General features: G+C 42.9%; 1 protein-coding gene across 1 annotated transcript in view; it reads right to left on the bottom strand.

Annotated features, from left to right (window-relative positions):
* Window positions 1-4,215: 4,215 nt before the first annotated feature.
* Window positions 4,216-23,421, bottom strand: part of LOC100385770 (lysosomal-associated transmembrane protein 4B) — a 60,953-nt gene continuing 41,747 nt past the window's right edge. Inside the window, 3 exon segments of the mRNA XM_008982944.5 lie at window positions 4,216-5,428; window positions 18,835-18,930; window positions 21,746-21,844. Of these exon segments, the coding sequence (XP_008981192.5) occupies window positions 5,351-5,428; window positions 18,835-18,930; window positions 21,746-21,844 (273 nt within the window). The 3' untranslated portion in view covers window positions 4,216-5,350.

Below are 23,421 nucleotides of genomic sequence, written 5' to 3' on the forward strand. Positions count from 1 at the left end.
GAACTCCTGACTTCATGATCTGCCCGCCTTGGCCTCCCAAAATGCGGGAATTAATTACAGGTGTGAGCCACTGCACCTGGCTGAGAAACTCTGGATTCTATGACTCAATTCAGGAAAGAATGAGGCATGGGAGACAGGAGGGCAGGAAAAGGTCAGAGAAACCTTCCTTCTGAGTCCTTCCAATCTCCTTCAGTTCAAAGTACTCAGCATGCCAAGGTGCCATGCTTTGGAACACAGTGTTCTGAACTCTGATACAATCTATTTATTACTTATATGACTGCTGAAGAAGCCTTTTTGGAAACTAAAATTTACTCTATATCTAGCCATCTACGATTTGGCTTTTATCTTAAGAGGTAAGACAACTCAATGAGTTAAAAGCTATTGTTATTTATACTTGATTTTTGTCTTGCTCCTTGGCCAAGAGGTCAACAGAACAATTATTATTATTCTGTCTTTTCTTCATCTTCATGTCTCTTAAGGTCCTGATTATCATTTTGGATTCTACACTATGGGAGACTACGGCTTTTGAAAAGTCAGCCAACCAGCTTGAGACTGAATATACTCACCCATTTTCTAAAATGAGTAAGCAAAGATGTAACATACAAACCTGCTAGATTTCTCAGTGGGATTGCAAAATAAAACTAGAGAAGCTGCCCAAAATTTTAGAATTGAAAAATAAAATGATGACTATCCTATTTTTCTATTAACAGAAGAGGAGACTTGGGACCAGCCTCTAGGGAGTCTGTGTGGTACCAAGAAAGACACCTGCAGTCATGGATAGCTGGTTTTCAACTCAGGTGAGGCAGTGCATCAGCGTGACCTTAGCAATTCCTTCAACCCCTCTTCAACTGTCTCTCTTCCTGCAAAATCTAACAACTGTTGCTGTGCCCTTCGGATGTTGAAAAGAGTTAAGTAATATCATAGGCATGGGCAAGGACTTCATGGCTAAAACACAAAAAGCAATGGCAACAAAAGCCAAAATAGACAAATGGGATCTAATTAAACCTAAGATCTTTTGCACAGCAAAAGAAACTGTCGTTACAGTGAACTGGCAACAAACAGAATGGAAAATTTTTTGCAATCTCCCCATCTGACAAAGGGCTAATATCCAGAATCTACAAAGAACTAAAACAAATTTACAAGAAAAAAACAAAGAAACCCATTCAAAAGTGGGCAAAGGATATAAACACACTTTTCAAAAGAAGACATAGCCTGGGCGTGGCGGCTCATGCCTGTAATCCCAGCTCTTTGGGAGGCCGAGGTGGGCAGATCACAAACTCAGAAGTTTGTGGCAAGCCTGACCAACATGGTGAAACCCCGTCTCTCCTAAAAATACAAAAAGAAAGAAAAAATAAATTAAAAAAAGATAAAAAAAACAAAAGACATATATGAGGCCAACGAACACAGGAAAAAATGCTCATCGTCACTGGTCATTAGAGAAATGCAAATCGAAACCACATTGAGATACCATCTCACGCCTGGTGATCATTAAAAAATCTGGAGACAGCTGGGCACAGTGGCTCACGCCTATAATCCCAGCATTTTGGGAGGCCAAGGCAGTTGGATCACGAGGTCAAGAGATTGAGACAATCCTGGTCTACAAGGTGAAACCCCATCTCTACTAAAAACACAAAAATGAGCTGGGCATGGTGGTGCCTGCCTGTAGTCCCAGCTACTTCGGAGGCTGAGGCAGCAGAATTGCTTGAACCCAGAAGGCGGAGGTTGTGGTAAGCCGAGATTGTGCCATTGCACTCCAGTCTGGGTAACAACAGCGAAACTCTGTCTCAAAAAAAAAAAAAAAAATCTGGAGACAACAGATGTTGGAGAGGATGTGGAGAAATAGGAACACTTTTACACCGTTGCTGGGAGTGTAATTAGTTCAACCACTGTAGGAGACAGTGTGGCGATTCCTCAAGGACCTAGAAATAGAAATTTCATTTGACCTAGCAATCCCATTACTAGGTATATATCCAAAGGATTACAAATTGTTCTATTATAAAGACACATGCACACTTATGTTCACTGCAGCACTGTTTACAATAGCAAACACCTGGAACCAATCCAAATATCCATGATAGACTGGACAGGGAAAATGTGGCACATATACACCATGGAATACTATGTAGTCATAAAACTGTTTGTGTCCTTTCTAGGGACATGGATGAATCTGGAAACCATCATTCTCAGCAAACTGACACAAGAACAGAAAATCAAACATCGCATATTCTCACTCATAGGCGGGTGTTGAACAATGAGAACATATGGACACATGGAGGGGAGCATCACACACTGAGGTCTGTTAGGGAGGACTAGGGTAGGGACAGTGGGGGTAGGGAGTAGGGGAGGGATAACATGGGGAGAAATGCCAGATATAAGTGATGGGGATGGAGGCAGCAAACCACATTGCCATGTATGTACCTATGGAACAATCCTGCATGTTCTGCACATGTACCCCAGAACCTAAACTGCAATTAAAAAAAAAAAAATATATATATATATATATAAAGTATAAAATGGACACCACACAAAGGCTACCACACCAGGTGCAAGGGGGGTCCCTGAGACAAGTGACAACATGGTCCTTTATGCTGTTCCTGGTCAGACAGCAGACCCATTGTTCCTTGTCTTCTCCGAGCCAGAACTTTCCTTAGGCACAGGTGAAGCCTCATCTGCCCCTGAGTAGGCCTAGCTTTGACATTCCCATCAAGGCCAGGAAGTGGAACGTGTCTCTTGGCTAGCAGGGGCTGAGACACCGCAGCCCAGACAGGTGACTAGCAAGTAGCAGCCAGGATGATGCCACACTCAGCCTTTCCTGAGACAAACACAGCTCCAACTCTCATTCCTGGTGAACTATGTGCAACCCACCCTGACTCTCACAGTGCCTTACTAAACTGACTTTCCTCTATCAAAGCAATATACCTGCTACATGTTGACATATTATCAAGGGACATACAATTTTTATTTCCTGGGTTAAGAGGTTTCTGTCTTAATAAAAGCTGTATTTACACTATTGATGACTTAAAAAAAAAAAAAAAAAACTGCCTCTGCTGCTCATCGTTTGCTGAAAACTGGATACTTTTTCTTTTTTTTGAGATGGAGTCTCACTCTGTCCCCAAGCTGGAGTACAGTGGCACTTGAACAACGCAGTCAGCTCACTGCAACCTCCTCCACCTCCTGGATTTAAGTGATTCCCCTGCCTCAGCTTCCCAACTAGTTGAGATTACAGGTCACAAAGCCCAGATCATTTTTGTATTTTTAGTAGAAACGGGGTTTTGCCATGTTGGTCGGTCGGACTGTTCTCGAACACCTGACCTCAGGTGATACACCGCCTCGACCTCCCCAAGTGTTGGGATTACAGGCATGAGCCACTGAGGCTTGCCTGTACCATTTTTCATACTGCAAAAATGATTAGGCAAAGAGCTATAAAATCATGGAGAGCAACATGCAATCAACTGTGATTTCCTATGTGCCTTCTCAGGAATCATGAACTACCTGATAGGCCTTTCCCATTCTGAGATGAGGTCTCAGTCTGTCACTCAGGCTGGAGTGCAAGTGGCATAATCAAGGCCACAGTTCACTGCAGCCTCAACCTCCTGGACTCAAGCTATCCTCCCATCTGAGCCTCATGAAAGGCTGAGACTACAGGAACATGCCATTGTCCACAGCTAATTTTTACTCTTTGCATAGAGATGAAGTCTCACTATGTTGGCCAGGCTTGTCTCTAACTCCTGGGCTCAATTGACCTTCTTGCCGTGTTCTTCCGAGATGTTCGGATTATGGGCATGAGCCACTGCCCCGTAACCTCTCCATTCCCAATAACTCATGTATTTAACTCTTGAATGCCAATGAGATACACCAAAAAATAAAAAATAACTTAGGCTGATTCCTTGGGATAAAAAATACCCGTTACGTTTCTTACTTTAATCTCCCTTGGAATGTAGCAAAATCTTACCTGCTTACTGAAAGTGCATATGGACTTAAAGCAATCATATGCAAAACAGCTGAACACATGGTTAGGAATGTTGGAAGCTCGAGTCTGTTTGTCCTCCATTCCTCTTGACCTAAGATGCTGATTTTATCAGCACTGGGATATTAAAAACACTGTGTGTCAATCAAACCATAAAGCCTACCCCTTAGGCTGAACTGTGTGCATCTGCCTGGCCACATGTTGGGGGAAAGGTCCTCAGACACAATCACCAGAGTCACAAGGTCGTCTTGGATGTGGGCAAACCTCTTTTTAATTGCAAAAGACTTCATTTATAGCACATTCAATAATGAACCAACGGGAGAGCTGCTGACTTAGGAACATATGAGTATATAAAAATCCCTTGCAGTTCAGGTAGTCAAGATAATAAACGCATACAAGGAAAGCAACCTTCATTTTTCTGAAAACGTTTACATTTTAAAAGGTCACTAAGTATACTTGGAATTTTAAAGCGGTAGAATGTACCTTGGAGGGAAAGGAGGAGGAAAACCCTTTTCCATGTTGTCATACAAATTTGTATCAAATCTATCCCAATTCCGCTTGGTAAAGTCAGCTGGATGACCTCCTTGAACCAGGATAGGGCAGAACACTTGTGAAAGCGGGCCCTGGGTAGGGATGTGAATCCAGGAGAGGAGCACCAGACCCCATGCAGCGCCAAACACACCCGTCACACCCTCTAATACAGACGAGGCACGTCGCCCATATCCCTGGACCCGGATGCACAAGAATAGTCATCAGATGGTTACTGCTCCCACAGCCTAGCACTTTTTAATGGTCTTAATTTAGGCCATGGAGAAAAGTCCTTTACTACCAAGTGCAAACCGTCATTGAACTTAAGTCATAAATGATGCTAGGGGGCAAATTCTTGTAATACATATATAAGGACTTCTATTTACCTAATTAGAACAATGATCACACAATTGACATTCCTGCTTCCATAAGGGTTTGTTCTCTGCACTGGAATGGCTTAAGAAAATGTTGTCTATTTTTGGTTCTATTTTACACTTTCAAAATACAGGCAGTAGAGAGAAAAAGTGTGACTAACGGCCTAACTTTGGAGCCCAGCAGGTACAAAAGCGAACTTCTCTGACTCTGGGTTCATCAGATTTGGGGGAAGTTTCAGTGCATAGGGAAGGTTAGTGAAGCCCATTACACCCCAAATCCTATAGAAAGAATTCTACAACAGCTCATCTATCACAGTGTTCTAGTAAAGCATATGCGGAAAAATACAGGTTTCAACGTAACATCTAAATTTTTAAAAGTAGCATTTCAGCAACAAACAAGCTCAGAGAGCTCATCGCAAAGTGAAATAATAGAACTACTGCTCAGATGTCAAAAAAGTCAAGCTGCTGCCCTCAGCTCTGCTCAGCCAGACAGGTAAGGTGGCGGCGGCTCCTTGGCAGCACCATTCCCAGTGGCCTCATCATACGGGGGTAGCAGCACCTGAGAAGAAAGAGGGACAGTAAGTTAGTGTTTAAAGAGCACGCACGTTCCTGAGGCTTAGCTGTCACTGAACTTTTATGCAAGTAAACACATTCCACAACTTGTACCAAGTTTGATTTTCTAGTAAGTGGATACACTTCATTAAAAGACTTTCTGAAACCTTCAAGAAGCAAATGGAGAGACACTCTCAAGCCCTGAGTTTTTCGAATCTTGTCCATGCGTACCTGGATGCCCAGTGGGCTTTAACTCTAGGAATAAAGAAATGGTCATGGCTCTGAAGAGGAAAAAGGACCCCTAGGTGAGTGTGTCAGTGTGCACACACAAATACGACAGGCACCTGACTGACCACCGGCAAACACTCATGGCGAGAGCTGCAAAGTGTAGTGAAAACACCAATCTTTTGGTATCAGCCTGGACTCAAAACCTGGGTCAGTCACACGTTATCAGCGTAGCCTTGGGTAAGTTACTTAACATCAGTTTTCATGACTATGAAATAGGGATACCTGAGAGTTAGCGGTCTACACACTGGCTGATTTGGGCTTTCTTGGAGTAGAAATGAAATATAGAATAGAATGTCAACTCAATATAATCACCCTTCATTCAGTAAACTAACATTTATTACACATTTAGTACATAACAATCATTGTAGGTACAAGATAATTAATGTAAAAGACAGTCCCTGCCCTTTAGGAGTTCAGAGATGAGAAGACAAAATAAAACCTCACTAACCTCAAGTGATTGGTGGAAAGGGAAAGACTAGCCACAAACAAAACCACACATGGTTGGATTTTCTATTAGGGATGTCATTTATGCTCAAAGTGGTATTCATCAATTTCATGAATTTTCATTTATCTGTCCCTTTAGCTCCTACAAGAACAACACTAAAATTTTAAGTTTGTTTCAAGTTTCTGTCACATTGCACTCTCGGAAACACACACACACACACACACACACACACACACACACGCCCCTCCTCTCTAGCTCTACACACTTCATTACTGCTCTCCTCCCAGGCCTGGAGCTCCTGTGGGGCTGAAGCTGGGTCTCACTTCCCTGAGGGTGGTCCAGTGCCTATCTGACAGCAGGAACTCAGATGTTTGCAGAGTGACAGAGGTGCCATTTAGGCTGGCCCCTGAAAAGCCTGTATGGTTCCTTCAGCCAACTAGGCAGAGGGCATCTGTATTAGCTGGGGTCCAATCAGAATGCAGAAGCCGCACAGTGATGTGAATGAAGTTTAATGAATTATTAACAGGGGACTGAGGAACAGGGAACTGACTAACGGTGGAAAGAGAGCACTAATGGATATAGGATTGAAGGAGGGCACTCAGGGAAGGAACATGCTAGGACGGAGGTCCCTGAGGCTGGGCTGAAACACGGCTGGGGAAGGTGTGGCTGAAGCCCCCTGGACGTGGAGAAGCCTCCGGCTGAACCAGGTGTGCACAGAAGCATCTGCGGGAAGCCACCTGAGAGGCAGGGGATGCTGGCAGGCCTGTCATGAAAAGGTGCTGCTGCCGCTGTCCCCACTTGCACTGGGCCCTGGGGGGCACTGCCAACAAGGTCTGAACACCACAAAAGCACACAGGAACGGGAGAGGGACTTCCTCCTCCAGCGACCTCTGCTGGCCTGGCTGAACAGGGTCAGGAGGTAATGGAGAATCATCCACAAGGCCCAGCCCAAGTCAAGCTAAATAGGACTCTGGAACTGGGATGCAAGAAGCAGATGAATGGCCAGCAGGCAACACACAGGCAAAGGTAATGCGCTAGAGTCACGCCCAGGAGCTCCCCAGCCTTTGTTCCTGAAAGAGGTAGTGACCTTTGCCTATGTGCTAAATACTTTATACATCAGGTACTACCCAAGGTACAGACACTGGGGTAATGTTCGGAATTGCCCACGTGGAAAAGGAATGGAGTAGGCAAGATAGGCTCAGGATAGAACACATGCTGGAGGCACAACAGGAAACCACGCCCAACAAACCAGCACCCACTGAGCATCTATGTGTCCAGGGCACTCAGTCACAGCAACTCGAGCCTGAAGGCATGTCTCTGTCTGCTCAGGGACCTGCAGTCTAGGAGACGGCAGACACAGTAAGACTCAACATGAGCCACGTGTGGATACTGACAAGATATGAACCAAGGAGACAGGGATGACTAATATAGGCTGCAGAGTCGAGGATGGGTGCTCAGGAGGATGAGAAGGAGGTTACCTGGTGTGGCGTGGCGTAAGGAGGATGACATTCCGGTAGGGAATGAAGAGGGAAGCACACGACCAGGCACTTTCTGGGAAGTGCAAGGGGTCTGCTACAGTCAACACTGAAGGGAGAATGTGGCAGAGATGAAGTTGGAAAGATGGGCGAGGGTCAGCACATGAAGAGAGCCTCATGGACGACCTTGACAAGTTCTAGCCAGTATCTAACAAGAGCATCTCCACTAGCAGTTCCACAGGGTCAGTTTGAGCTGAGGGAAGAAAAAAGTATTCTCTAAAACTAAGCAACAGCTCTCTTCTCTGTCTCTGCTTATTTGACTCTAGGACTGAGCCTCCAGTGCACATACATGTGTGTACATTAGATACAGCAACTTATAACAAGTGGAAACAGCTGTGTCCAGCACCAGAAATATTAAATTTAGCATGACTGAGCTTCAGCACAATGCACCACCACCGCATTAAACAATTAACTGACTCATATACTTACCGTTAGATAAACTATCCTAAAACACAGTAGAGTGACTTAAATGTTTAACACATAGAAATGGAGTCTTCCCTGTTGCCCAGGCTGGGCTAGAACTCCTGACCTCAAGTGATCCTCTCACCTCAGCTTCCCAAAGTGCGTGGATTACAGGCGTGGGCCACCACACCCAGCAAATACTTTAACATCTTCATAGTCTTTTCTTTCAAATATTCTATTGCCTTGACCCTTAATCCAAAGCTCAAGAGGCCTGGAGAAGAATTTCTCCTTTCGTGAAACTTTCTGACACCCTCGTTTTCACTTTTCCTTCAACACGTACTAAATACTGATTGCAAAATATTCTCCAGATGATGCCTTTGAACTAGTTTCAAAAGGTCTCCACATGGAATTGGTTGTAAATCTTTTTATCTAAGTGATGCTGATGCTAGTGAGATATAAAAGAAGGGCTGGTGAAGGAAGCATTGCCAGTTTCCACTGCAGTCTACTGACTAAAAGCACTTGCTATTTCTCCTTACTACAAGGATATGTAAAGTACTCCAAAATCTGAGAAAATAACTATAGGATCAATGAACACAGAATGTGCCCATTAAGATGCCATATGGTCAGAAGTTCAAGACCAGCCTGGCCAACAGGGTGAAATCCCATCTGGACGAAAACTATAGAAATTTGGTGCATGCCTGTAATCTTAGCAACTCGGGAGGCTGAGGCAGGAAAATCACTTGAACCCAGCAGGCAGAGGATGCAGCAAGCCAACATCACACCATTGAACTCCAGCCTGGGCAACAAGAGTGAAACTGTCTCAAAAATTATTATTATTATTATTATTACATCTACAATAAGCCAGGCATGGTGGCGCACACCTGTAATCCCAGTGCTTTGGGAGGCTGACGTGTTGTTAAAGGGTCAGAGGTTCGAGACCAGTCCGACTAACATGACGAAACCCCATCTCTACTTAAAAATACAAAAATTAGCCGGACGTGATGACGCATGCCTGTAATCCCAGCCACTTAGGAAGCTGAGGCAGGAGAATTGCTTGAACCCAGGAGGTGGAGGTTGCGGTGAGCTGAGAGTGCGTCATTGCACTCCAGCCTGGGCAACACAGAGAGAGACTCCATCGTGCCAAAAAAAAAAAAAAAAAAAGGTATCTACAATAAGTTTTCCAAACTTATTGAATGCCGCCACCTATGATATATGCTATAAGTAAATACAGACACACAACTCTGTATTTCTTTATTCTAATGTATACACTTCTGTACATCTTAACATCTCGGAATTTTGGCTGTATCTTGTAACTGACAGCACCTCACAGAAGCACCTAAAATAATAGTGCTATTGACAACTGATCACATCTTATATTCATGAATCTAAGACACCAGGAGATGAGAATATAAACACATTTTGGGGAGTTCTAACGAGAAACTCTCCTCTCACCTAGAATAAAGAATCATTTCCAAGGCAAACAAGGCAGAGGTTGATTTTATCCTTAGTTTATTGTAAAACTGTTTTCTTCGCTTCATAATAGGAGGCAGCCTATTAAATCTAAATGTAAGGAACTTTAATTCTCAGCAAAGGAACTCTCCAAATTATTTGATATAGATTGTACCCAAAATATAGAATTCACATTAGAAATATTTTCAATTGGATCCAAAAATTAGAAAATACCAAAATAGTGACCGAAACTAAGTTAAAATGATTCTTCACACTTAAGTATTTTAATAGTTAAGTAAATATTGGATATTTAAATATTGAGGAAATGGAATAAGCAGTGCACTATCACCTCGGTAACCCTATCAAAGGCATCCCAGAGCAGCTGCCTCTCCATGTTCCCAAAACCCAAATGCGCTATGCCACCTACTGTACATGACAACAACCGTTCCAGGGGACTCCAATCCCAGCACGCCCAGCTGCTGGCGCAAAATGTTGGCTGGAAAAGGAGGGGTGCAGGGACTGCTCAGAACTGTGGATATCAGACTCCCATTTCACCTGCCTCCCTGCCCCACATCCTTCCCTGCCACCTCCCTTGTAGTAATGGAAAGGGAAATACATTCCCAGAAACCTTTCCTAAACTGTAAAAAGATAAAATTCCATGCCTCATTTGTCCCTAGAGTAAAATCAATGTGGACTCTGAGGCACCTTATTAAATAAGTTCTGTGTTTTATAGTAAAATGGTTCACAATGAAAACTTAAGTTTATTTCAAGTTCCAGAATAACTTTCAAACATCCATGTGTTGGTCCGACTGCTCCAGACGTCTTCTCTAACACACTGGGATCCCCCAGGCGTTTACAAGGGCTCATGTAGTTTTCTCTATGTTGCTCTGGGATGAAATAATTGGAAAGTTATACGGCTCAGAGATAATTTCTAGCAGACCAGGATTTTAAAAAATTTTATTGTTGGAAGGATATTATGCAGAAGGAAAGAAATGGGAGCTGAGTTAACATCACATGTTGTCAGCTTCAACCTCGGAATCACAGCCAAGGAAAAGGTTTTGGGAGAAAAATCTCAGGGGCATGTAGACCAATCTCACCACGATGCTTTGATACTGGAACCAACAGGTAAGTCTATCTGAAGCTGTGTGCATGTATGACAACATTGGGAGATGGAGGGGCTGGGGTATGGGAGGCAGGACTGTGGAGCACAACTATATAGATGAGAAAGCTGCCCTGGTATGCGAAATTTACATACATTTACTTATTTACTTACTGTCCCAGGTTCAAGCGATTCTCCTGCCTCAGCTGTAGCTGGGATTACAGATGCCCACCACCACACCCAGCTAATTTTTTGTAATTTTAATACAAATGGGGTTTCACCATGTTGGTCAGGCTGGTCTTGAACTCCTGACCTCATTGATCCACCCGCCTTGCCCTAAAAATTGACTTTTCTTTTTCTCCCAACTCTTTTCTCTGAGTCACCCACCCCTCCCTTCTATTGCATGAAAAGTTAAAAACTAGCAAACAAACAAAATCCAGAAAACCCCACTGCTTTTAAAGTTTGTGACGGTACTCAAGAACTGTCTAAATGAACAAGGGTCTACATGTTGCACTCCTCATCCTGGGCAATACAGCCAGACACTGCAGTGAGAACACGTGGCCCCAGCTGCAGTCCCAACTAGAAAACAGGAGGTGGTGAGTGGGTCAGAATAGCCTGCAGCCAGGCTGCTAAGGTGGTAGTCCCCCTCCTGCCACTCAACTAGCAGGGTGACCTGAGGAAGTTAACCTTTTGGTGCCTCAGTTTCCTCTTTTGCAATGCAGAAATAAGACCTAGTACGTGAAGGACTCTTGTATGACTGAGTTAATCTACATAAAGCACTCGGCACAGGGCCTGGCAGGCAGCACCCCCCTGGCTGTGGAAAAACCTACGACACAAATGCTAGAGCAGGGAGGTTTAAGAGATGCAGAGAGGGGCAGAGTATCACTGCAGTCACTCAGCCCTCGCTGGATGGCACCAGTGGGCAAACTGTTGAGGAGGGGAGGGCATCAAAAGGTGGCTGGAGGTCGGGCCTGGTGGTTCACACCAGTAATCCCAGTACTTTGGGAGGCTAAGGGAGGCAGATCACCTGACGTCAGTTCGAGACCAGCCTGACCAACACGGAGAAACTCCATCTCTACTAAAAATACAAAATTAACCAGACGTGGTGGTGTATGCCTGTAATCCCATCTACTTGGGAGGCTGAGGCAGGAGAATCACTTGAACTCAGGAGGTGTAGGTTGTGGTGAGCCAAGATCATGCCATTGGACTCCAGCCTGGAAGACAAAAGCAAAACTCCATCTCAAAAAGAGATGGCTGGGTCAGATGACGTTCAAGGTGTTACCCTACCCTGCAAGTGCATGATTATATATGTTAAGTGATAGTCACACACAAGACAGCTCCTGTCACTCCAGCTCCCTCAATGATCAACTATTAACTACCTCCAACAGCTCTCCCATCTGCCCGCCTCACTCCCTGCCCTCTTGCCCTGGGCCACACCTTCGAAGCCTCTAACCCTGCCTCTGAAAACAGTCTCCTAGTGCTCTCTCAGCTTATTTGGGATTTTACCAAATCCATTCCATATCAACCTATCACTTTTGTTTTGGGCTTTTCAAAAGAAAAGAAAATGCTTAGAGAGATTACGTTACTAAATTACAAGAAAAAAGTAGTACCTAAAATTGAGATATTGGTAATTAGATCTCTCTTCTATATTACAGTACTTAGTAGGCAAGAAGCCTGAAAGGCAATAATGATGGGCTAGAGTTCCAAACTCCTCCAGTCCAATTCCTGAAGAATCTTCTTTCTCTCCCCGCTCCCCTCACTGCCCCCTCGGCCCTCTGCTTCATTTACACAGATAACAGTGGTAAAACTCTGTCTCTTTGTGAGCTGTTTTTAATGTGCATGAATTTGGTGTGTACAACACTGAAAGGCATGTTAAATTAACAGACAACCTAGTAACCACTCTTAGACAAAGCCTTCTTCAAACCATTTCAGAAAGTTAATTATGACTTTTATGATGTGAAAAAAATAAACATTATGCAGTCAAGAACTTGTTTCTAATCATATCCACCCTACACTAGGAAGTAATAACCTGCTACTAAAAGTGGCAGGAGTGCTTTGGGAGGCCGAGTTGGGCGGATCACCTGAGGTCAGGAGTTTGAGACCAGCCTGGCCAATGTGGTGAAACCTAGCCAGGTGTGGTGGTGTGGGCCTGTAGTCCCAGCTACTGGGGAGGCTGAGACAGGAGAACAGCTTGAACTCGGGAGGCAGAGGCTGCAGTGAGCTAAGAACACACCAAGCACTCCAGACTGGGCAACAGAGTGAGACTCTTATTTCAAAAAAAAAAAAAAAAGTAGCAGGAGGGAAAACATCAAATTTTTCACGCACAATTTTGAAAGTCATTGTGACCACTACTAAATCCGACTCCCCTCCCATTCCCCTTAGTCAGGCAACACCTTGTTCTGTGGTTTTTGACATTCCAAGGTCAGCCTTAATTAATCTCAGGTGCCTCAAAGAGAATTTATTGGGAAATAGATACTGGGAAGATAATGTGGCCTTTGCCTCAGTCACCACTCACCTTATATGTGTGTGTATATATATATATATATATATATATACATGTTTTTTCTTTATATTTATTTTCTGAAACCAAAGTAGCCACACTCACCTTTTTCAACTGCATCTTTCAAACTGTTAGACGCAAAAGAAGGCCCATATGTATTGAAAGGCCTTTGAATTCAAGGTTGAATTGAATTGTTTTGATTTTTGCAGTCAAAACAGTATGTTTGCATGTAATGTTAATCTGGATAAGTGCCTACAACATGACACAGAATAATAAATGCCATGAAGTTAAAATTTTTCTGTTTTTCCCTTAATTTTCCTGTTATTACCCAAGACTATGATTCTTTTATCTGGAATCAGAATTCTTACACCATCTTGGCTAAATATCAATCTCACTGCTTTTTCAGCACCACAATTCCAGAGGAATCCGGTTCCCTACATTTAGATTTAACATAATACTGAAGAAGATAATAGCAGTAATAGTAAAAACAAACCTTATAATTTATAATTGCAATATAATAAATTTTGCTGTGTAGTGTATTGTTTAATAGAAAACCTAACCCCCACCTCTGCTTAAAATTAACTGATTTCCTGGAAAACCTCCCTTATCTGTTCTCCCCACATTCTCAGCAAAGTTCCCAGGCATCTCAAGGCTCCAGTTTTTCTTGCTGACCAGCTGCAAGGTCACAGGGCACGATAACACCCAAAGAATGTACAGTGCATTTCTAAACATGCTATTTTTTAAATGTACATCACAGGACATGTTACAAATTACTTAAGTGTTCTTTGTTCTGGCTTCTTCAAACCTGTTAGTTGCTACATCATCCTGGATGTATAAAAAGTACCCCATTTTCTTTATCGGGGCCCAACCTTGGGATGCTAATCTGCTGAGCCATCAGCTACCTTAATAAAATCCTCCTGCTTCTCCCATTGGTCTCTCCAGTCTCCTGGATATTCTATAACAGTATTGAATCTTACCACTATCTAGGCCTTTTATTAGTGTTAGTAAACAAGGTAGCATAGGTTTAAGAAATAGTTTTCAAGGCCGGGCGCAGTGCCTCACGCCTGTAATCCCAGCACCTAGGGCGGCCTAGGCAGGTGGATCAGAAGGTCAAGAGATCGAGATCATCCTGGCCAACATGGTGAAAACCCCGTCTCTACAAGAAAAGAAAAAAAAAATAGTTTTCAAAACGTTAATTTGTGGCCAGCTGTGGTGGCTCACGCCAGTAATCCCAGCACTTTGGGAGGCCAAGGTGGGTAGACCACCTGAGGTCCAGAGTTCTGCTTGAACCTGGAGGCAGAGGTGTCAGTGAGCAGAGAATGCACCTCTGTACTCCAGCCTGACAGAGGAAGACTCAAACAAAACAAAACAAAACAAAACCCAAAAAACTTAATTTGCATGAAATTAAGTTACCATAATCTATATTAGCAGTCCTCAACTTTCTGGCACCAGGGACTGGTTTCATGGAAGACAAGTTTTCCAAGGGGTTGTTGGGGAGAGGGCGTGATGTTTCGAGATGGAACAGATTCAGAACTGATTCTGAGGTTCATGAACCTCAGATCAAGCATTAGCTTCTCATAAGGAGCATGCAGCCTAGATCTTCGCATGTGTGGTTCACGATATTGCCTGTGCTCCAATGAGAATCTAATGCTGCCGCTAATCTAATAGGTGGTGATCAGGTTGTAATGCTTGCTGGCCCGCTGCTCACCTCCTGCTGTGAGGGGCCCCCGGGACTTGGGGAACCCTGATTTGTATGATTTGTATTTAAATGTTTTTCCTTTTATGGCCAAATTTTGGTAGCAGTAGAGAGTGTCCTTTTACAAAATATACACCCACCATGTCATTTCCATAACACTTCCCTAAGAGGAAGCGTCCTCCAAGGCACTGCTGAGGCCCCAGGGAGTTGCAGGGACTCAAAGGGCACCTTGGTATACCTTAAATGTTCAAGGAAAATGCGCCAGCACTTGTTAGGTACTGACAAGTGCTACTATTAAGGACTACTATTAAGTCATTTGGAGATGATTACTCAATAAAATGAATAGTTAGGTATTGATTTCAAAGGCCTAGGGTGCTGGGGGCCGGTTGGCAGGGGATGACTCTAAAGCATCATAAACAGAGTTTGTGACCTTCTGTGTTAGGCATTCCTTTCAAAGCATGTGGTTTGGTTTAGCTGGGAAACTGGAGGACACATTAACCCGGGGAATGACCTCCGATACCTAATCACTCTTCTCCATCCTCCCTCCGAGAAGAATCTGGGAAACAACACATCTGCGTAATAATATGCATACTGTTTTAGAGACGAGGAGAAAAAAGCACTTTTATTTTCTACCAGCAAGAACCCAGTATCTTCCACAGAGGTCGACCTGAAACTATTCAGTCTGGGAGAAAAGCTATCTGGCCTAATATTTAAAAGTAAGTGAAAGCAAGGCATGACATGTTACTATGTAACTGTGGATTCCCAACGAAGATGTGAACAAAAGACAAACATTATTACACATGGTGAGGTTCTTCACATAGCTACCGAGACCAGGGAAAATGATAGTTCTAGATCATTCCAGCCCCCATTAGAGTCTCAGGGGGAGGCTTCAGTAACTTTGGTTTTCTTAATTGATAATACTAACATGAACTACTTTAGTCCTAGGCAATCTTTAAACATGCAGAGCCCTGATTTAAAAAGCCAAAAGCAAAACAAAAAGCCGGTCCTCTAACCCTAGAAATCCAGATTATGGTCTCCAGAGGTCATTTCTTAGGAAACATAGGCAGGGCTGCCTGGAGAAATGGTTCATTCCACGTCTGGGGCAAGAAAGAGACAAGATGAGCCTAGAGCATCTTGTCATATCAGACAGTAAGAAAGTGATCATAGACTGGCTGGGCACAGTGGCTCACTCCTGTAATCCCAGAACTTTGGGAGGCTGAGGTGGGTGGATCATGAGGTCAGGAGTTTGAGACCAGCCTGACCAATGGTGAAATCCCCATCTCTACTAAAAATACAAAACAGCTGGGCGTGGTGGCACACGCCTGTAGTCCCAGCTACAAGGGAGGCTGAGGCAGGAGAATCACTTGAAGCCGGGAGGTGGAGGTTGCAGTGAGCTGAGATCACACCACTGCATCTCCAACAAGCAGCAGACAGCAACTGGGTCTATCTACCTGGAGATAGAGTCAGATCCCACAGGTTAAGGGCTCAGCCCTCAAAAGTGTTCCCTCCCCGCTCCGACACACTGCAAGTCTGGGCCTCAGGAGCTTCTGACCAACCAGCCTTCAAGTTGAGGCTCCCATGACATTTTGGACTCTGGATCCGATTACTTTGCTACGGCAGCTCACAGAACTCAGAGAAACCATTACTAAGGTTTACTGATTTATTATAAAGGTTACTGCAAACGATACAGATGAAGAGATTCGTAGTTATGGGGTAAGGGCGTGGAATGCCCTTTCTGGGTGTACCACCCTCAAGGAACCTCCAGGTTCCTAAGGATGATCAGCTTTCCTTCCCTGAGGGTATGAGGCTGGACTGTCTCTAAGCAAGGTGTTAAGACCCACAGTTAGAAAGGAAGGGAGATTAGAATCCTGCCTTAGGGGAGGAGTAAATCAGAGATCCCTTAGGGCCGGACACACCTAGGGTAGACAACCAAAGACTAACAATGGCTATGAAGTTGTGAGTCAGGAACTGTGGATGCATCTCCTTCACTTCATAACACCACAATATCAAAACAAGCACCTGCAATATGGGCATTATTCTCTGCTCTGACATAATTCTAAAAGATGGTGGCTTTATAAGCACTGAAACTTACAAAGAGATTATGCGCCATGAAACTTACGAAGAGGTTCTGATGTATTTTGTTTCACAACTTTATTGGTTCCTCAAACTTAAAAATCTCAAACCTTGGTTACATTTTTCATTAGTTCAGTAGGATACTAATTATGGAGTTTTTTTGTTTTGTTTTTAAGAAAAAGGCGGAAAAAAATATATAGACAGCTAACCACCCAACAATTTGCCTTCTGCAAAAAATGGGTAAAACAGGCCGGCCACAGTATCACACCTATAATCCTATCACCTTGGGAGGCTGCAGCAGGTGGATCACCTGAGGTCAGGAATTTGAGACCAACCTGGCCAAACTGGGAAAACCCCGCCTCTACTAAAAATACAAAAATTAGCCAGGCACAGTGGTAGGCACCTATAATCCCAGCTACTCCGCAGGCTGAGGCAGGAGAGAATCACTTGAATCAGTTGGGCGGGGCTCCCAGAGGAGGTTGCAGTTGCAGTGAGCCGAGTTCGAGCCACTTCAGTCCAGCCTGGGCGAGACTCAAACAGTTTAATGGGTAAAATGAAAAAACAAAAATACCTGATAACGCAGAGAAAAGGGGAAAAATTCCTAAACCAGTAATTTAATCAAAATCACACCAAAAATTTTGAGTAGATATTTCTTTGAAGAGAGTTACAGACCCAGGAGTGATTTTTTAAAGGGGATGAATAGAACACGTGATTACTGTAATTTATACACAGAATTCTGCGGACTCCAAAACCAAGCCTCCTCAACATCTGGGTGTGCCAGGTTTTGTGAATCTGGTCACGGCTGTCTATCAAACCATTGCTCATGCATATTTGATTGAACTCAAGAAATGTGTGGTGAGCATACAGGAAAACTGATAATGTATAACATGCTTTAAAAATCCCACAGAGTTCTCAGTAATACAGCAGCTTACACCTATATATTTCATACAAACTCTGTAATTGTTTTATTCTCATTTTATACACAAGTAAAGTGAGGAACAGGCTGGATGATTTTGGTAAGGTCAGAGTGAGCAAGTCACCAGAAAAAAAGATAAAACTCTGCTCTAGCATAAATGTGACCTCCTACCGTTTGTGTTCCTTTCACATGTCCAGTCCATCCTGTCCTGTCTGATCCTGTTTTGACCCACCCATCCTGTCCTGTGCCACACAGTGACAAGTCATCCACTGCCATTGTTGTCACTAACTGCACATGGAGCACTTCCTGGTCCTGAGCATGACATCAGGCCCTATGCTGAAAACACTGATGATGGAGACACCTGAGGACTTATACCTTCAGCTTACCATGTACCAGGAAATTTCAAGAAAATCTACATAAAGTCCGTATGTTTTCATGGACTCTTCCAGTAAAGACACATTTTCAAAGATCTTTTATGGCAGGTTTGTCATTTTAAAGTATGAACAACTAGTAGTAGAACAGAGATCATCTAAATTCTTTTACTAAGAATACATACAAAGGGTAAGTTATGAAGACATAGTAACCTTGTAGTTTTCCTTTTTTTTTAACCTACCTCTAAGCATCGTATCTGTTTATCTTCACATATAAAGTGACATAAGATAACGTCATACAATGCAGAAGTGATACGTAGAATTATATATCATGGCTTAATAATGCATGTTTAAGATACATAATTATGGTAAGGTATATATACTATCTGTAATATGTTTTAAAATAAACCAGAGTTGAGCCACCTACATGTTAATGTCCTGTAAGAAAAATAAAATACATTTCATTCCACTTTAAAGTTAAATAAATGTTTTGATAACGGGCATGAATCTTTTGATAACTAAGCAGCTCATGAGTATGTTTCAGTAACAATGAAAATGTAGCAGACACTAGAAACATTTAAAGATCATCATACAGCAGAGGTGTGGGTGAGATCTCTACCATAAGTGAAATCAAACCTACCGTATTGTCATTGCTGGTGACGTAAACCAGGACATCGGAGGAGTTCCTGCCATTTATGTATCGGTAGCAGTTCCAAACACAACTAATCAAGTAACCCTGAAAATGACGAGTGATTATCAGATTTTTAATTTTCAAACTGCAGGTAATTTCAAATACCACACAGATAAAGCCATATTATAAAACTTTTATTGACATAAGCAATAAATTCACATGTTGTAACAACTCTACTAAACCAGAAGTCCTTAAAAGTACAAATATTGGACATAGTAACTTCTTGGCACTGTGCTACTGGAGCCGTATTCTATCACACCAATGGGGGTGCCTGGAGGGTACTGCGGGAAGGTGGCAGGGAGAGGGGTTGAGAATTGAACAAGAAATTTCTAAGACTAGGTGTCTGGAAAGAACTAGCACACAATTAACATTTATTGCTCCTGAATTCACAGAACCATCGAATGTATTAATCCATTTATCACCATACTTTAACTGCTTCTTTGGAAATTTTTATTCTACATGATCATCTGCAATTTTATTATACAACAATTTTTTTTTAAATTTTTCACTCTTTTATTTACATATTTATTTATTTTGAGACACATTCTCACTCTGTCACCAGGCGCCAGGCTGGAGCGCAGTGGCATGATCTTGGCTCACTGCGACCTCCGCCTCTCGGATTTAAGCAATTCTCCTACCTCAGCTTCCTGGATAACTGGGACTACAAGCGCACACCACCATGCCCAGCTTATTTTTTTCTATTTATAGTAGAGATGGGGTTTCACCATGTTGGCCAGCATGGTCTCAATCTCTTGACCTCGTGATCTGCCCGCTTCGGGCTCCCAAAGTGCTGGGATTACGGGTTTAAGCCACCGCGCCCAGCCAATATAACCAATTTTGTTTATAAAATTTCATAGCATATAAATTTATCTCACTCAATAAAATTCACTAAAACATTTCCCTTTTATTAATGAAATATCCGACAAAGATACTTAAAAATAATGTCAAAAATAAACACTGCTTAGAAATAAAACGTGAGTCCATGGGAGATGATTAAGCTATGAGCTCTGTACTTTCACCATTTGTAATTGCAGTATCAAAATCCCTTAACATTAAAATTATCTGATTAAAAGAAGTTTAAACACACAGAGAAACCAGATTGCTAAAATGAAGGAAATAAATTGCTTATGAGAATGTAAAATAGTTGTAGCCAATGTGGAAAAGAGTCTGGCAGGTCCTCAAAAGGTTAAACAGAGTTACAAGATGACCTAGCAATTCCACCCGTATTACATATATATATATATATATATAGTGTGCGTGTGTGAATAAAATACATAAATATATTATATACCCAAGAAAATTAAAATATACCTCCACCTAAAGCTTGAATGTTCACAGCTGCATGATCCATAAAAGTCAAAAAGCAGAAGCAACCCAAATGCCCCTCAACTGATGAATGGATAGACAAAATGTGGCACCATACATACAATGCGGTATTAACAGCAATAAAATAAAGGGGTCGAGTATGGTGGCTCACACATGTAATCCCAGCAGTTTCAGAGGCCGAGGTGGGTGGATCACTTGAGCCCAGGAGTTTGAGACCACTCTCTCCAGCATGGTGAAACCACATCTCTTATGAAAATACAGTAATGAGCCAGGCATGCCTGTAATCCCATCTACTTGGCAGGCTGAGGAAGGAGAATCGATTGAACACTGGAGGCAGAGGTTGTTGCACTCCAGCCTGGGCAGCCTGGACAATAGATTCTGTCTCAAAAAAAAAAAAAAACGGGGTCTCACTGTTCCTTGGGCTGGAGTGTAGTGCCACTGTCGTAGCACACGACAGCCTCACATACTGGACTCAAGGGATCCTCTCACTTCAGTCTCCCAAAGTGTTGCCATCACAGGTGTGAGCCATCTCACCTGGCCAAATGATTTCCAATGAACCACTGTCTTACTACTCCTTTTCATCATAGTACCTATATGAATTTTCTGCCTTAATGCAGCTTTCTAAAGTTTACTGAGGAATGATTTTTGAAGAAGGAGGTAATTTTATGCCAAGATTAAGACAATGAAAGGCACTGAGATTTAAAAATTCAAAGCATGCTCATCGCAGTGGCTCACACCTGTAATCCCAAAACTCTGGGAGACCAAGACAGGAGGCAGCCCAGGCTACACAGAGAGACCCTGCCTCACAAAAAATAAATAAGAAACAAGTAAAGGAAACAACAGTTCAAAGCATAAACAATCAGGGAGTTTTCTACCTTTTAGTAGCTCACGAGCACAAGTTATCGTGATGTTTTTACAAACAGACTGACCAAGATGAAAAAGAATTGATGCACTCCTGCTGGAAGTAGAAGTCATTTAACGTTGGGGGGCATCAATCTGACAACCTATCAAAGGCTTTCCAACCATCAGTACACTGGATTTTAAGAAATTTACCTTGAGGAAACAGATGCATAAATATATGGTTGTACTTAAATATATTCACTGCAGCCCTATTAAGTAAAAAAGTAAAAATGTCTCAATGTTCAACAACAGGTAATTCATTAAATAATTATATTCATATAATGGATTGAGACAGAACAATATTCAGAAAACACTACACTTTAGCAAAAAAATTAAAACAGAATATCTGTTACACAGATTTCATAATGGATGTTGCAGTATTATATACTGTGTAATGTATAACATTATGTTAACTTATCTCTGTCCAAATATATTGTGGACCCCTTGATCAAGCTGTGGAATTTTGGTTAGTGCTTTCCTCTAATGTAGACATAAAGAACTGTCATCTTAGGAAATCAAAAAGCAATTTGGATGTCCAAAGAAAGACAACAAACTGACCAAAGTCTGTTTACCTCTTTGGCATTCAGGAATATACTGAATACTTTTAGACTATAAGTAAAATCTTCATGCTTACCTTGAAAGTCAAGATAATGCTAATAAACAGAAGAATAATAAGGACCAAACACGTAGGATTCACTGACATGACATCATCTCTGTAGGGAAAATTAGGAGGCTGCAAAAGAAAAAGGCCTCATTAGCAAATCTCGTTCATCATTCCAGAGAGTATTCCTTGGGCAGCAATTCAGACACGCTTCTCAGAAAGCAACGGATTAAAGCAGACAGCTATTATTTAGGACCAATACAAAAGTTCTAGCATGACTCTGCCCTCCTACCACATACAAGTTAGAAGTCACCAGCCTGGATCCAGGGACATTTTGTATATCCAGGGACCTCTGAAATGTGGATTCTCTGCAAGTTCTGAATTTTTTTTTTTTGAGATGGAGTTTCTCTCTCTCACCCAGCTCAGCTACTTGGGAGGCTGAGGTGAGCAAATCACTTGAGCCTCTGTGGCGGAGGTTGAAGTGAGCCGAGATTATGCCACTGCACTCCAGCTGCCTGGGCGACAGAGCTAGGCCATGTCTCAGGAAAAAAAGAAAAAAGACTTGGATAGAGAATCTTCCAAATACTTTAGAATTCCGTTTGGCTTCAGCTGCTGTCTGTCTCGGTCTCATCTATACTTTTTTATTTTTTTTCAGATGGAGTTTCTTTTTTCTTCTTTTTTTTTTTTTTTATTTTTTTGAGACGGAGTTTTGCTCTTGTTACCCAGGCTGGAGTGCAATGGTACGATCTCGGCTAACCACAACCTCCACCTCCTGGGTTCAGGCAATTCTCCTGCCTCAGCCTCCTGAGTAGCTGGGATTACAGGCACGCACCACTGTGCCCAACTAATTTTTTGTATATTTAGTAGAGACGGGGTTTCACCATGTTGACCAGGATGGTCTCGATCTCTTGACCTCGTGATCCACAGGCCTCCGCCTCCCAAAGTGCTGGGATCATAGGCATGAGCCACCATGCCTGGCTGAGTTTGGGTGTTTTGGTCATTCTTTGACAAAACAAGAAAGGGCCGGGAGTGGTGGCTCACACCTGTAACCCTAACACTTTGGGAGGCTAATGCAGGTGGATCCCTTGAGGACAAGAGGTCAAGACCAGCCTGGCCAATATGGTAAAATGCTATCTCTACTAAAAGTACAAAAATTAGCTGGGACCTAGCACCTGAAATCCCAGCACCCTCGGAGGCTGATGTGGGTGGATCCCTTGAGGCTAAAAGTTAGAGACCAGCCTGGCCAAGACGGTGAAACCCCATCTCTACTAAAAATAGAAAAATTAGCCAGGCATGTTAGCAGGCGCCTGTAATCCCAGCTACTTGGGAGGCTGATGCAGCAGAATCGCTTGAACCAGGGAGATAGAGGTTGCAATGAGCTGAGATCAGTTGCACGCACTGCACTCCAGCCTGGGTAACAGAGCAAGACTCCATCTCAAAAAATAAAATTAGGCCAGGCACGGTGGCTCACACCTGTAATCCCAGCACTTTGGGAGGCTGAGGTGTGGGGGATCACCTGTGGTCAGGAGTTCAGGACCAGCCTGGCTAATAGTGAAAGGCTGTCTCTAATAAAAATACAAAAAAATCAGCCAGGCATGGCGGCACGTGCCTGTAGTCCCAGTTCCTCAGGAGGCTGATGCAAGACAATCACTTGAACTCGGGAGGAGGAAGGTGCAGTGAACTGAGCTTGCACCACTGCACTCCAGCCT

This window comes from Callithrix jacchus, chromosome 16 (genome assembly GCF_049354715.1).
Source record: "Callithrix jacchus isolate 240 chromosome 16, calJac240_pri, whole genome shotgun sequence".
Lineage (NCBI taxonomy): Eukaryota > Metazoa > Chordata > Mammalia > Primates > Cebidae > Callithrix > Callithrix jacchus.